The sequence below is a fragment of the Stigmatopora nigra genome, chromosome 7 (genome assembly GCF_051989575.1).
Source record: "Stigmatopora nigra isolate UIUO_SnigA chromosome 7, RoL_Snig_1.1, whole genome shotgun sequence".
NCBI lineage: Eukaryota > Metazoa > Chordata > Actinopteri > Syngnathiformes > Syngnathidae > Stigmatopora > Stigmatopora nigra.
The window spans coordinates 648,659-665,686 of record NC_135514.1 but is presented as its reverse complement, the minus strand read 5'-3'; the positions used below and the strand labels follow the sequence as shown (position 1 = coordinate 665,686).

General features: G+C 36.8%; 1 protein-coding gene across 6 annotated transcripts in view; it reads right to left on the bottom strand.

Annotated features, from left to right (window-relative positions):
• Positions 1-407: 407 nt before the first annotated feature.
• Positions 408-17,028, bottom strand: part of LOC144199099 (RNA-binding motif, single-stranded-interacting protein 3-like) — a 77,278-nt gene continuing 60,657 nt past the window's right edge. For 5 of the 6 annotated variants that reach the window (XM_077720487.1, XM_077720488.1, XM_077720489.1 and 2 more), the window contains exons 7-13: positions 14,920-15,026; positions 12,360-12,403; positions 8,476-8,572; positions 6,702-6,752; positions 3,960-4,076; positions 3,606-3,692; positions 2,029-3,438 (exon numbers count right to left, since the gene is read on the bottom strand). In XM_077720487.1, coding sequence (XP_077576613.1) covers positions 3,271-3,438; positions 3,606-3,692; positions 3,960-4,076; positions 6,702-6,752; positions 8,476-8,572; positions 12,360-12,403; positions 14,920-15,026 — 671 coding nt within the window. In that variant the 3' untranslated portion in view covers positions 2,029-3,270. The other variant, XM_077720486.1, reaches the window with a different exon arrangement.

The window sequence follows — 17,028 nt, the reverse complement described above, 5'->3', positions numbered from 1 at the left end:
CTGCCATCTAGCGGTTCAAAACAATGCCTGCACAAGGCACACAACTTTTTTAAAGATTTGCATAGAAAAAAAATAACATTTCAAATTAATGTCAATATCCACTCAATCTACAGAAACTCTCAGAGCCACAATACTATGTAAGGATAAATCAACATAGTTTGGTCAAAGATGCACTTTTTCACGAGACTGGAAGGCAAACATATACTGGATTTTTTTTCATATATCATCACGAGTACTGTAACCTTATTATTTGATGAGTGTATACAGAACTTCAGATATCTTGTCTGTATACTACTCAAACCACTTGTAAAATCAAACATTTTAATTCCCCGGGACTGAAATCTCCTGATTAATGAAAATCTTTTTATTATCAACCAGTTGGTTAAAAAAAACAGTTGGATGCAAATTAGTCTTAATAGAAACCATTGGACATAATGATCGCCCATGGCATACACACTTTGATCCAGTGATCAATGAATAAGGGAAACGCAACAAAATGAAGAGATGTTCTTAGCTATTTTCTTCATCTTTGGTATAAAATATGCCACTTGCAGGCTGCAGGTTCATCACTGAAAAACAGCATTTTACTACAACTATTGCTTTTTCTCTGAATAATTTCAGCTTTTTTTTTAACAAAGTCAGAAAAGTTCTTTCTGTTTGTTTTTTCCTGTGTGACATGTAGAGAAGATAAAACAATGTAAAATTTAAACCAAAAAAAGAAAGTAGACAAAAGTAGTCCTCAATAAACTGCAATTAATCCAACCTTTCCCTTCGTTCCCCCAGTTGCACCATCCAATTTAGAATCATCTTCAAACAAATACAAGTCCTATACAGTATAATCTTTGTGAAATCTCACAAAGCTCTAAACCCACTTAGAGTGTTTTTCAATAGGTTCAACACAAGGATAATGGATTTCAATAATTTAAAGAAAATGAAGGCAAGAAAAACATGAAAACAAAGACCCTAGAAAACGACTGAAACAATGAAAAGGATTTAACTGATGCACAGTACAATGGATATATAAAATGTTCACACCCTGCACGAGGTTTCTGGGGTATGAGAAATTGAAATAATTACCCACCTCACTAATTAGTGTCACCTATAACCTTTTCAAAACTAATTAAAAAAAGAAATAAATCAGTTTTGAGAAGGTACACAATTGAAATAATGTGGTTGTCCAACTTAACAATAGAAATGAGGTTCTTTAAGAGACATAATTGGGTTTGTTTGCTGCAAACAAAGCCTTTTAAACTTCAGTAAGCGCCCTCCCGGAAAAACAAACAAAAAACAACTATGGACAAAACAAACAAACAACAACAACAACAACAACAGAAAACAATGGTAAATATAATACTACTATGAGAAAAAAAGATGCTTACCAGGACAGACTTCATTAGGGAGTAATCATAGGCACTTAAAATAGTATGTCAGGTGTGCAATTATGCAACCACATTATTTCAGCTGATGATGTACTTAGGTATCAGATTTTAGTTGTATAAGTCACAGATCCGATTCATGGTGGTAACCATTTTGATCTTACGTCTCCAAAATGTGGAATAGGGTGCACTTTTTATTTTCAATTTCGCTGAATATCAAATCAAGACAATCTTGTGTAGTTTTTATTGGAATTGTTTTTTTTCTTTTTAATAGAAAAATCTGAAAACCTACCACATTCAAATGTTTTTCTTTCCTGTACAGCATGTTGCTTGACAATTAAGTCTTTCCATTTTTTTTGTATTCCTTTGGAGGCAAAGTCCAGTCTTACTGGAAGAAAATGATCAACTCAGTGATCATTGTTGTCATTGTCTTTAAGTTCCAAAAAGATCGCCTCATGTCGTTTTCTTGGTTCAAACAGCTAAAAATAAAAAAAAAGATGGCAAAAAAAGTTTGATTTCATGTGTCAGCACAGCGGAAAAATTCACTGTCTGTCATTTTGTCCATGTGGCCTCAGTGTGTCCCTGTTTGGTTGGCGCTCTCTCAGTGCAGTCCTTCACAAGCCAATTCAGCAATCAGTTTGTTATCTGGGATAGAGACAAGTCAACAAAAAGGAAAGTGGAAATACTTCAATCATTGTTTAATCTGTCTGCCTGCACACAGCAGCATTTCGATAAGTGCATTTAAATCATGAGTTTCAAGTAGACACAACAAACCAGACGCTCATACACAAAGAGAATTGGGTAATGTGCCTTCACACGATAGTACCGCCTCGGGGCTGGCGGTTGATCCTATCACAACAGAGTGTGTTTAAATTGGCCATGAGTTAGCAAGCAGGAATTACAAAGATATGCTGATAGTTATCCTCAAATGCTACTGTCAAACACTCTGACACACAGTAACGGGACAATTTGAAAGCTTAGAGTCCTGTGCTGCCTTTCAGAGGCGTACAGGTCTACATTTCCTATGACACTTACAGGAACTGAAAAGAAGTGGAAATAGACACATTCCACTCTACAGGGAAAATTTTGCAAATTAGTTTACAGGAATTTGTGTGGCAAGCACACTTATGGGCAATACTGTACACGCATTTGACTGGAACATTTATAAAATGTATGTATTCTACATTTTCCGTACATTTCACGACACAATCTTTGGAAGCATGCTTGCAATTTTCCCTTATTGTTTGCAAAAAAATCACTGTGCTCAAACTAGGACACTAAAAGGAATTGGCCGCTGTCAGCCATGGACAATTCCACTGCTATTATTTTGATTAATCTGATCATCCTGTTTACAGTGATTAACTGTGTTCACCTCAACAGAAATTGGCGCAACCTTGACAGTGATTCGTTGTAATTCTGGCATTTTACTGCTCATTAAATTACAAAGATTAAACTTATGTCTCAATTGAAAGTAGGGTGAGATGGATTTAATGATGAGTAAAGGAATCCAAATGCAATCCAATCAAGGATGCAGCATTCACGTAGATTACACGAGTACCATTAAGGTACTAGTGTAATCAGGTAGCTTATACATGTGAAAGGACTACTCAGCTGTCCATGATTTAACATTGCAGCTCTAAATGGAAACAAAACAAAGTATACCCCTAAACTCAAACAGGCATGGAGCCAGGAATAGAACCCTTGATCTTACAACTAAACTGTAAGTTCTGATAAAATGAAAACATTTTGTATAAAAGCACTCTTATATTGTCAATTCATCCTGATAAAATTAATAAACAGTTACTATTTATCAGCACCACCAGAATTAGCAACATTGGTAATGTTACTGACTGCGTTTCGCATGTAAATGGGTGCTAGTGAGCTTCCTGGATGTTTACTTCAATGAAGTCAAAATAGAAAGAGGTGTCTCCACATACGTAGTCTGCTGGTAAGAGTAGGCAGTGCCATGTTCCCCTGTGTTCTCCACTGGTAAAGGTTGCTGCCCACTGTTGTCCTGCAAAGAAGGGGCAATAGTCTGTGCCGATGAGTCCGTTACCACACCCTGAACACAAAAGAGAACAATGCAAATATTGATACATAGGCAGCACAAACTGAGCAACACTCCTATTTTGAAGTAGGAAATGTCGGCAAGAGCAACAGTGGCCTGCATTCTACATTATGAAATCGCTCCGAGAAATCTTTTAAGTCGATCACAGTCTGTGTGCTTACTTCCACTGTGATGCCAGAAGCAGGCACTTGAGTGTACTGGGGAATGTAGGTTCCTTGCATAGGAGCAGCTGCTGCAGAAGGCATGTACTGCAACCAAAGAGGGTTAAAGACGCACACATTTTATATTTCATGAGATAAAACATGCAGTATTCTACTACAACATACAAGATAGGAATATGTCACATTTATGAATCATAAAATCCTGTCACTTATCCCATGGTGGAATTCAAAAATATTTAAATTTACTATGTTTGTGTATGCAGTAGTTGTTATTTTTTTATTTTATGCAAATAGAATGTTTAATACCAGACACATGCAGAGACACACAGGTGAGGGAAAGTCAAGGAGACTCACAGTGCCAGTTGTTGCCAAGGACAGGTGGTTCATTTGCTGAGTGAGAGGAGCCATCACGCCAGAGGGGTGAAGAGACAAGCTGGGCTCTATGGATGCAGACGGCGCTATTACAGCACCCTGAGGCACCGGGGAAGAACACAGACAAAATAGAATTATACAGAGACATATTTAGTTGGAAACTAAAGCAACGTTATTATCTCCATTTTGCCAAATCCATGTTTGTATTGTAAATAAATGTAATCGTGCATAAAAATAGTCTGTCTGACTGAGAAAAAGAAGGGAAAATGGAGAATAATCAATTAGAAAAATGGGCAAAATGATTTAAACATTTTGTTTACATTTGCAAATTACAAATGAGAGATGAGCAAACGGATGCCTATGCAAAAATAATATAGACTACATTATAACTGTATGAATGCAGTAATTACTGTGCATCGATATAGAACATAGGTGTCAAAGTGGCGGCCCAGGGCCAGATCTGGACCGTACTCAGTAAAATATCTCAAACCATACTAACCCACTTCTTATTTTAGTTAAGAAGATAGATTTTTATTTTACAAAGCAGGTATCTATTTAATTTCTGGACACGCCCCCTACTATCGAACCGATATCAGTTCAAGAATAGTCAACACAAGAAATGATACCATGGCCGTTTTAGTGTGATGTGCCATTGCCATTACATTTGTGTGGCATTAGAATATTATAAACAAAAGAGTTGATTGGTACAGCTGTGACTTTACAGCTCATATACATGTGGAACTGAAATTGAAATACTCTTCCAGATACTTCCTTGCCCTTCCTCAAAACTGAATTTAAAGTAGAGACAATGCAAGAGGTATGCTAAATTTTTTATCATTCCGGTAAAGTTTTTTAAATCAGGTCAGGAGACCCCATCCTAACTAAAAGGACTATAGAATGTAATTGTCATTTTAGGGTATTAAACCCAATGAAGCACAGATCTTGATGCACACTTTACCATATGAATTTAGTACTATTTAAAGTGATTTGTAGGATGGCAGGTGTAATATTTAGTTGCTTCACTGAAGCAATACATTTCACATACTAACCGAGAAGTAATGAAAGTTCAATTAACATGAAGCTTTTTGCCATGAGTTCACACAAACTGTTAGGACTGTATTCAGCAATACGTAGCAATATTGCGACAGCTGTGCTTGCTCATTGGAAGAACATAGCAGGCTTTTATCAACACCAACATCACACGTGAGGAGGAAGCACATCTGCATACTCACACAAGCATCACCCGATCTTCTAACAATTTATTGCACAGTAGTTTTGTCAAATGCAGCAGAGGCTTGACAGCCATGATAATATTCTTTTTAACTAGCACAACAACACTTTCCTTCATTTTGAGGTGTCTCATCCTCCCTCTCACTTTTTGGTTCGTTAGCGTGACGTGATCGCACAGTAGGTTACCGTGAACAAAGAATGCATCTTAATGTGTAAATACCAAAAAATTGTCTGAAATGATTAATTGCTAAAGGTCTTAGGTCTCCTGCAATGCGTACTGTGCACATTGGCTTCATAAAATATGAAAATATGAGCTTCAGTCTTATTCATTTTTTGAGAGAAGTGATATTTAGGAATGTTATTCTGTAAAGACATCCTCTTTATCCGCCTCAAAATTAAAAGTTTACTTTAGACAAGGGGGGAAAATACAATATGTACAATTACTGTAGCTCCTGCTTAACATTTTATGCAACCTTTTCATGACAAGCCACTTGCACATTGTTCTTCACATTTGTTATATTCCTCACAAAATACGAAAACGTGGCATGAAAAGGTTAGGGTATCTGAAATATGCCAACATATGTTCATGCCACTCATGAATTGGGATTTCTTCCTTATTAACATTTGGTTTATTTGGATGTCTTATCATTGCCTTCTCCATTTCACATCTCTCTCTGAATGCATGGTTAAGCAATGCACTAAATTCAAATAAGGATATGTCATTAATTATGAACAGAAAAATGATATGATTAATTAAGCAGTAAACATAATGAGTTCAAGTAGGAGGGAAAGGGTGATAAACACATCTTAACACACTGCATTTTTGAAATGAAATGTATTATTCCTATACGATTTCTCTTATTTTAATCTTTTGGGAGAGAATATAGTCTTGCTATTATGAGCGATTAGCATTGCTAGGCAGGGAAAGAAACAGAAGGCCAGAATTAGGATGCAGGGTCTTTGAGTCTCCCTCTTGGATGTGGCTTTACACCTTTAATGCATAACAGAGATTTTAAGACAGTGCAGGTAGGGGAACCAGACCAGATTTGTTTTTGTAATAGTTGGTAAATTGATTCATGGTTTGTAATGGAAAAACATTCTCTTTCGCTTTAAGTTTGGCCTGTGAATAAATTTCTACCGGTAGGGGGTAGAACTTTCTTTTAAATCACAGGCTAACGTCTTTGAGCTCTTCCATCTCGGAAAAGGAGATCAGACGTTTGCTGATTCAGCCAGACACATCTGACTTTTACTTGAGTGCCTTTGTCAGACTGTCAAAATGAGCAGACAAATGAGCAACTGTAAAAAAAAAAAAAAAAATCAAGAAATTGGCCCCTGATATGTATTGAATTTTGAAAATTGATAGACAGGAAAATATAGGAGTTTACTATGGAGAAATGCACCATGGACATGTGACATGAATAGTCAAAGAAAATTCCCAAAGTGAATAAATTAATGCTTTCAAAAAGAATGAAGAAAATGACTAGTCAAACTTACTGTTGGTTGCATAACATAAGGTTGATGTGGCATCCAGGATGTACTTTGAACCTATAAAGCAGAGAAGAATGAAATTAAGTGTGGTGCACACAAATGATAGGCCAAATAAAATTATCTAAAACACTCAATCTGAGGCCATGGGTGATGAAAAAGTAATTAAAAAAAGAGGAGAAGGGCAAGAGGACACAAATGAGAAGATTATAAAGATGTTCATTGTGTGGAGAGATAGATGGAAAGAAAAACTTAAAGGACAAATGGAGGGGCAGCAAATGTAGAGAAAATGACAAAAGAAGAAGAAGACAGAAAATGAATGATTAACCCATGCTTCTATGGGAACATTGCAGTCAGTGCTCTAGTCCCTGTGGTAACATGGCTTGAAGAATAATACAGCTGCAACAGAGGGTCCACAACACTATGCTGTAATTACAAAAGGAAAGAGATACCACAGAGAGCAATATAGTCTAATAATTACTGTTTCACACTCCAGGTTTCATCATCAAAGACAGTCTTTGACTCAAATCACCACTTTCATCTTTTACTGCTGTCTACTGGTCACATATTACATTAAGAGTAATAACTCTCTGAAGAAATCATACGTTGTTATATAAGGACAAAGACCAGGAGTGGGCAAAGGGCCGCTGTGGGTGCAGGAATTGGTTAAAACCCATCAAGATGACACCTTTTCACCAATCTGTATTCCTACAAGTGTCATCAGTATCTTGCATTCAGGTGCTTGTAGTTTCCACTAAAACCTTATTGGTTACACAGCCTACATTGGATTGTTTGAAACAAATAATTTATCTATAGTATAGCAACTACACTATCTCAAAAGCTCATGTGACTAGTTTGATCCACTTTTGTGTTCATTTAGTATCCAACTTCCCGGACTAAAGGAAGGGTAATAAAATAATAGTGCCAGCGTCTGCATTTAATGTCCTTAGTGCCTTATTAAACACATTTTCGATTAATGTACTTGATGTAATTCATGAATTTGGACAGTTTTTTTTGTAGTACATCGAGAGAAAAAGTGGTTTGAAATGATAATGTTGCTCAGTGTGTGGCTGACAGGCAGAAGAAAAGATAAGTAAACTACCTAGTTAAAATTACATCATGCAATCTGGCACAGTTAAAAGACCAACAGCAGGTGAAAAAGATGGGAATTTTAGATCAACTGCTGGAGAGCCCCCTGTGTGTTATAGAGCACTCATAAGGAAACCCATAACTGCTTTAAGCGGTCTGTCAACAGCCTTTACTGCCACTCCAGTATTTGACAATACATCCTTTGAGATTAGTAAAGATAATGTGTCCTCTTTCGGTCCTCATAATACCTGTGTCAAAAAGGAAGTTCGAAGTCATATGCTTTTTTACCTTTCAGTTTTTCATGGCTTTCCTAGTACAACAATTCTATTTACCATGGTTTGCTATGACACTGGGATGTAATGGTGCCGAGGCTATAGTCAAGATCTAATCCAGTAAAAGGAGAGGCACCAATTTGAAATGATGCACTATGAATTTCATGAATGATTTTTGGCTAATACCTTAAAATGAAAGTGATTAGGCAGGCTGACCTTGACATGGTTTGCAGTGGGGACAGAAAAGGCTACAGTATATCCTAAAGGGACCCCCAATAACACTCCAAAATTATTAAACTTTAGGTAAAATATTTGACTTTAATCTGTATGATTTTTCCTTCATTCAAGTTACACCCTGACCCTTTTGCTTAATGTCAAAAAGTTTTTTTTTGGTCAATAAATTTCAAAGATGCTACACCAACCTGATATGTGGAAACAGGAGAGGCAGCAATGAAGGGTGTGATTGACGTCTGAGCAATCATCCTATTGGTGGAGATGCTGTAGGGTGATGAATAGAACCTGCAGAGGCAAACAAAAGAAATGAAAGCTTCAGAATTGCGACCTTAAATTGAGGATGTTTCAGAAAATCGAGATGTACTGTAGCCTGAATTGCGAACCTCAAAGACGCAAGCACATTTGACATTTTTGATGCTAACAAAAGCCGAAAATAGCTGATGACAGAGTTCACAAATACATTATTAGATTTGTCGGGTAAACACTAATATATCAGGTTTAGCCGTACCACATCATCAAAGCGAATCAAAATCAGGCTTGACATCTAAAGGCTGCGGGCATCATTTATCACCTTAGCAGCTATGCATAATAATGCATTACTCTAATGTGTGAGTGGGAGATTTTCCAGTATTGCCCTTTATGATTCCACCTCCACATATTCCACTTCATGCAGCAGCAGAAATGGCATCTGTTACATATGCATTTGAACATATTCATTTGACTTCATATATCTTTGTTTGCTCTTGGGACTTTACTTTCCTTTACTGGAAACCCTGCACTCATCAGCTAATCAATCCCATGTTCTCTTGCCTGCCTGTGCTGAATTGGAAAAGCTCTAAGTGCTTTATTTAACATTGTGTAACTTGAAAGGACATGTTTCATCTGCCAGGCCATGTTTCTGTGCTCAATCGATATCTGATTGTCTATTCACTGAATAATAGAGGTAAGCAGATGCAAAACAGGTCCATCTCCTCAATGGCAACATAGCCACAATTCTTTAAAAAAATAATAACCATCTATTGACTAATTAGTAAGTAAAAATAAATAAAAAGCGCTAGATATTTTTCAACAGTGAAATTCAGGCTGGTTGGATGTAGACAACTACCACCCAAAAAGCCAGCACCCCCCCCTACCCCACCCCACAGACAATGATAATGTAGTAGCTCCACACATGGACAACTCCCTCCATAAACCCAGTAGGCTACCATCCCATTTAGTGTTCCTGGTTCTCTTTTAAATCCTCAGCAAAAACAAAGTACAAGAATATAACATTCCAACCCCAAAGACAATGTTACTCGCTTAGCGGCAGGAATAGAAATCTCATGAATTAGTTGCAGAACACGAGCTTTCTTGACAAGGCTTAGTTAAGGTTCATGTGTGTGTGTCAAGCTTATGTCTAGGTCTGTTCACTTGAAATTCTTAAAGTTTAATGTTTTTTGTTCATCAGTTTTGAAAGACAAAGAAACTGGATTCTCGTGATCTTTCTAAAATACATACATTTATAGGAATACTCAAGGTAGAAGAGAAAATGTACAGTATGTGCTAGTATAGTAGTGAATAATTAAAACAACTTGAATAACTATGTTAAAAATTTAGGAATTTCCATCTTTTCCCTGGTATAAATAGTTTTTTCCCCCCAAAAATGTAGCATTTAGACATAGCATTTTCCTATTTAAGGACAATCATTTAAATTATTGTTGTTTTTCTTTCATTTCTGCTTATTTCTAGTGAACTTAAAAATGGATCAAACCTTGTGTTTGTATGCTAGTCAATTGCTTGTTGCTTTTTTAATTTATAAAGACAAAAGTTTCTGCTTGCAGTGCACACATTTCTTGTAGTAAAGTTGAAATGGTCAACACAAAACTTTGCTTGCTTTACCCTGGGGGAGGCATAGTGAGAAAATCTTTGTCACTGTCTTAAAAGCTGCTGGTTTTGCCCAGCTGTGCTCTCATTATAAAACGGAAGGCATGCTGAAGCAGTAGCATTGTGTACTCATGGTAACTTGCCATATATTTTTTGCACTGTAAAATTGGGAGATATGAAATTATATAATGTTCATTACATACATTCCATAAGAGTATTATTTGCCAAAATAACCGATGTAATTAGTTTTGAATTTCTATTTTGAAATAAACATGAGCTCTCATTGAACAATTATGAACAAATCAAGTCAGTTTTGAAGAAATCTGATTTGCGGAGGACATTTGCAACTCTGCAAGAGAAACAATATGATTACTAGTGTATGAATAAACCAAGATGAATATGAAATCGCAAAGTGAGCAAAATAAAAAAGAAAAATCTCTTAAATACACATACTCAGAACCTTTGTGAATTACATACACTCACTTACTGTATTATATCACAAATGAATATGAATGAGCCACTGCTGCCAAGTTTTCCATTGGTCTTGTGGCTGTTTATTGTATTTTCATTAGAGTGATATGTACGGAGAGGGGAAAAAGAGTAGATAGAGGACAGATCCAAGGTTATTGATGGAGGCTATTAGCTCACTGCAGCACTTTGTCAATAAGGACTCAGGTATGGCTGTTTAAATAACACACAGAACATTGTAATTGTAAACACCCTGGACGGCTCTGGATTTAATTTAAAATCCATCTACGAATCCCTGGTTTGACCTAGCTTTACTGTCAGGAGTACACACTGAAAAATTAGTGAATGATTTAGTCCTGACCTATGAGACACTGGGCAGCAGAAAAGTGTGGGTGAGTATGCTGGGATATATTTGTGTGTGGGCAGAGAAAGATAGATGGCATGAGAAACAAGGAAAAAGCCGCAGAGAGACAAAAATGTAACCAAGGTAGGAGAAAAGTGCAGAAACTGCCTAAGACTTGGAAGTGCCATTACATTAGATGGGCATCGGACTCGAACGTCCAACCATCCTCACAAAGACATGTCATTGATTGCTGTCTTTCTATCTTCCATGGCCTTTTTTCATCGTTGCCGTTACCCTGCTTCTGACCCACTCCCTTTTTATTCAGAACCTCTCCTCCTTACGTCTCGACTCTGATTAGCTGCATTAGCATTTCCCAATCATGTGGCTCCGAGCCGAAAGATCTCTGCCGACCTCCGACAAGATGTCAGAAAGGGTTTTAAGCACATAAGTACACAAACGTGAGCGCATGCAGACCAAAAAGGAATTAGAAGAGAACAGGCATTATGTATGTGCCCTATGACTGACTGGTGACCAGTCTGGGGTGTAGTCTGCCCTTTGCCAGCAACCCCTGCAACCCTTTTGAGGATGGGCAGTACGGGAGATGAATGAATGAATGAATGAACAGGCATTCTGTATCTGTATGTATGTATACGTATGTATCATTGAAGGACACACATCACAAAAGTTAAAGGCCATAAGGATATGTAATACATTTACAAATATGATACTATATGCAATTAGGAGAAGTATAAAGAGAAAATGCTGTGCTGTTAAAGTGACAATGCGTCAAAAGCCCACCAGGGTGACTGCAGGGGAAGTGATAAAAGAGCCAAAGTAAAAGGCAGGCCGAGACAACAAGGAGGAGGAGAAGAGAATGGGAGCTGGAGAAGAAAAGCGTCTCATGGGATCACATCACTTGCCACATTCACACCAGACAGGTCCGAACTTCAATCGTCCCCTTGAAGAAGGCCGTCTAATCTCTATGGAAGCACTGCAAGGGGTCTCGGCTGATGAAAATCTTACAGTGGCACTGCAACAACGGTAATAGATGCTCATTTTGCTTCTATGACATCTACGGTACAAACCGTGGCCCCAAAAAAATGTACCAAAAATCTACAGTCAACTGGAACCTCTGTGGTTGTAAAATAATTGAACACGTTATTTTGGCAGGAGAGTAAGATGAGAACACAAGGGAGGTGGAAAGACTTGTGTTCGGAAAAGACCAAATTGGAGAGTTTTTGCTATATCAACAAATATGAGCCCTCGGTTAAAAGATGTTTTGAAAGTATTCTTAGGCTTTTGTGCAACAGGTGGAATGCAGTGTTCTAAGTACAAAATTGAACTATAAAAGACAAAATAAAGACATTTGTAAATCTGAAAAGAAACTATTCATCTTACCCGTTTTGTATTGTGGCTGGTTCATATGTCAGTGCCATCCCATTCTAGAGAAACAAAAGGAATGCAAAGTTGGTTTCAAGGGGAAACAATGTAAAGGTTAGTCAGCCTGTTATGATATCGTGAGAGCTTAAGCTCTTTTGCCTTCCAGAGATGCCTCCATGATCTTTAGAGTTATAGTATATAACTATGCTACATTCTGAAAACTATTGACCTCAAATTATTCTCAGAGATAGCTAATGAAGTAACATTAAGAAGGTATTTTTTCTGACAATTGTTACTATTATTACTACTAATATATAAAGTGGACAATGACACATTTGCACATATCTTAGATTACATTCATGTGTCCATAATAAGATCTCATTTTTAAAAAGACATTTCCAAAAGCAGGATATGAGAAAAATACACAGTTTTTGAAACACACGGTGTAGTTTTCAGACTCTTTCTTCACTGAAACAAATGACCATGGATGTAGATGAAAGCACAACTGCTCTGGCAGAGTTTAAAAGCACAAACAAACAAATGATTAGTGCTGTATGTCTGGACAGAGCGTGAATGTGGTTCGTAAAAAACAATCGTTGATTATTCAACTTTATTGTATTGCCCAACAAACTCAGACAGCAAAGACAAAAACAAGTCTTTAGAGAATGCAAGCCAATATAAATTTGCACTCCAAATTCATTTAAAATAGAATAGTGCAGGAAAAGCAGGTGCATGCTAAGAGTGGAATATGTGCTGTCACATATATGTATATATTATGCCAAAAGAATAATCAACAGATTTGTTTTCAAAGACAATTCCTCAATGATCTCCCCTGCACAGCCATTTAAATGTGTAATAATAGTATAGATTTAAAGCCTATGCCTGCTAATTTATTATCAATGGCAATGCAATATCCCACTGGACAGATCACAGTCTTATCATGAACCTAATTTCTTAATTCAAAATATGGTTTGGGATACAGATGTTTGGCGTTTTAAAATATCAAAAATTCTAATTACTAGTAGCGAACCCCAAAACAACTTTTCCAAACATAACACTTTAAACACTAAACTGCTGCATCAGTGTCAGCACAATAGCACAAAAATGAAAGACTTGAAACAGTCTCGCACAGTCTCAAATTAATTGCTGAATAAAAAATGGAAACTGTAAATGGGGAGAATTTGTGGCTGGCCTTTTCTCAAGCAAGACTTTTGTTCTTGTACTAATCAACCACACTTTGGCAAGCAGCGCATAAAATGCTGGATGTCCTCCATGTAGCCTCCATTTCTTTTGATTGAACTGTTATCACATTTTTCTTATACACCCTGGGGTAGAATTCAAAGATAGATCTTGGATAAGCATTACAAATATAATCAGGGAGAATTAGGATATATGACTTGTTTGAAATGGGACTATCGAGAACTATCACATGAACATTGCACACTAACGTGTAATTTAGTCTTCAATTAACATAGATAGCTTGTTTTAAGACTGTTGGGTTGAGGTAGAGAGCCCATGAAAAAACATGTTCCCCCTCCTCATTTACAGTCTAAAACATGAGATTTTGCTCTAAGTAGGTACTGTTAAGTGTCTGTTTGTGAATTGTTTGTCAAAATATTGTTTTGTCAGTAGATTGTGGTTCAGTTCTTGAGCTTTTTCACAATTTGGAAAATTCTGCTACTGCAATACTTTAGCTACATATACAGTAATGGTCTCCTTGGGGCAATGCATACCCACGGTGGAAGAAAAAAAAATGCTTGCCTTTATATCTCTGAAGAAACACCCCTCGTAGATATATATTTTCATTTGTCACAAGTTCAATATATTGAAAATTGTAGAACTCTATAAATGTTGACAAAGTCTTGTTTTCCTATGAGAAATGTGTATGAACCAGCATACTTGTCTTTAAAGATGCATTTTTGGATAGTTTCAACAAATAAAAAAACAAAAAAAATGGGGTCTTAAATGTCATCCTGTACAGTATACATGGCATTTTGCTTCAATTCTCTTTCAGTATTCTGTGTGGGTAGTGACATTCGTCACCTCCTTTGTTCTGGTAATTGAGGCTTTGGTTTCAAATTTTCATTTTCGACATTGCAAAACAATGTATCAATCTACTGCATTCAAGTGAAGAATTGCTCATGTCACTTCATTCACAGATGTCAGCGTGACGGAGGGAACAGACAGAAAATGGTAATCCATTGTTTTCATAAATCATCAACTGTAGTATTGGTTTAATTTTAATATCTTTATATGACAGCGTTCATATTCTCTGCGGTATCTCTAAATCCTCCTCAAATGTGTTATTCAAATTAAAGCCAAAAATAGTGTCATAAAACGCATGCCAAGCTCAGTTTTAAACAGTAATAAAATACAATGAATTGTGATTTTGTGAGTGTCTGTTAACAATATTCATGCAGATAGTGATTTAAAAATAAGAAGTGTTGATAATGACAGTGTTTATTTATGAACAAGCACATCTATCTTGTCTAGAAAAATCAAAATGTGACAGAGTTTGGCAGAATTCTCTAAGTAATGTGTTAGTTTTCTGTGTAAAATAATTACAAAGAAGCCTCACCTCTCCGTCCCGTGTCCACGGTCGTCCGTTCTGTGAATATTTGACCTGGGTTTGTCTCTTCTTTTGGCCTCCGTCAGCAAACTTGCACAGTAATGGCTCCGAAGGGGCTTTATCATTTGGCAGCAAATAAGTGGAGAAATATACACACACAGACAAAACCTTATTAAAACCACGCACAATGAAAATTCAACAAATTGAGTGCTTTATATGTAAAGCAATAAGTTCTGGCCTAATAAACAAAAGGTATTTTCTGTCCTATACACCCGACCCCTAAAAAAAAGCAAAGAAAACAATTCTAAGCCATCTTTCCCTGAGTCCCCCCCTGCTTTAACAAGTGCCACACTGCTTCCCTATCATGCTTCCCACCTCCCCTCCCCCTCAAGACAATTTGCAGGTAACCCTACAGTCATCTTATCTAACACTTAGTAGTGTTTGGGAAAACTACAATTAGGAGGAAAAATGTACAATGCCACATGTTAAATCAAATAATTTACTACGATGTTGAAGTGGAATAATGGCACTATTGCAATTTTAAATGCACAAAATGCACTCTAATATTGCTGTATTTTACCATTACATAGTTATTCCATCCAAAACAATGCACTTTAATATTGCTGTAATTTACCATTACATAGTTATTCCATCCAAAACAATGCACTCTACATTCTGAATGCAACATCACAACCTTAATTACATAACTTTCTAGTGCTGCGCTCTCTAGTACATATTGATGGAATGGCAGAATGAATACAGAATACATTGCATGGCAAAGACAGCAGACAAAGGAAACTAAATAGACCAAGCTTCATGATCAAGCCTTTTATGTCAATTGTTTCCATAAATTTCAATTTAAAATGTACACTTGTATCATTTAAAAGTCACTTGTTGGAGTATTTCATAGCACCTTGAAGCAGTTATACATACACATAAAAGAGCAATGCAAAGACTAGAAACATTCTTGAGAACTATTAAATGTATTAGTGTGGGTGCACTGTTACCCACCTTGTAGAAACACTTGAGGCCATACAGAAGCAACATCTACTCAAATCACAAATACGACCAGTAAATGAATATTATACAAATTGCCAAAGAACAGAGGAAGCACATGGTATGGGGACTATTCAAAACACTATTCCAACAGTCAAGCTTAGTTAGTTTTCCAATATACTGCAAAGTGGCGACAATACTGCCTCCCAGGGAAAATAAATGCAAGTAGAATTGGCTTCTTAATGGAGCACATTAAGTGGATCTTCACTGTTTTGATGGCTTTCATTACATTTCTTTATATATTCATGTTTTATTTATTTATATATTTCCATACTATTTTTGCTGCCTCTGCTGTTTGGTAATTGTTTTTGCTGCTGTATCTGCATTCAGGGGTGTTTATATTTGCAGTGGCTGAACTTTAACCTCAATCATCAAGGACTTATTAATATATATGTATGGCAAGTAATTTATTATTTATATTTCATCAATGGGATTGCAATCGTGAGTCTTTTAAATTGTCTGTCTAGTGCCTCTAGTCTATTACGACTACGGGACGATTCAGTTTTTCAAGGGACGGTTGCAAACCCTATTTGAAGGTGAACTATACCGTGGAATGACACCAGACAATACCACAGCAAATATTTTTATATTTACTGCTGATATGTATCCTTATTCCAAGTTATTGACCCAGTGCTGATGCAGTGGTCTGAGGGCTCTGCTGCCATTATGCTGGCCTGGGTTCAATTCCTGCGGCTGCAGGTTGCATCAAGAAGGGCATTTGACATGACACTTGTGTGACAAATTCAAAGAGGTAATTCTACGGTTTCACCATGGCGACCCCTGTGGGAATAAGATGAAGGTCCACCACCATTCTAGGGTATTATACAATTTTGCACCATCGACCCAGCAGTCGATATGTCTAAACATCCTTTCCTAAAGTTGAGGGGTAACTTCACAAGATCAATTTGCAAGAAGGGTTGGTGTTTAACACATGTCTATTTTTATTTGAGTAAAATTACTCTTCCTAATAATCGTGGATGTCCTTCAGTGTGGTTTCTCTTGTGTTAAGGCAAAGGGGGTACAATATGGAGGTGGTTTTAATGTAGTAAATTAAAATATATA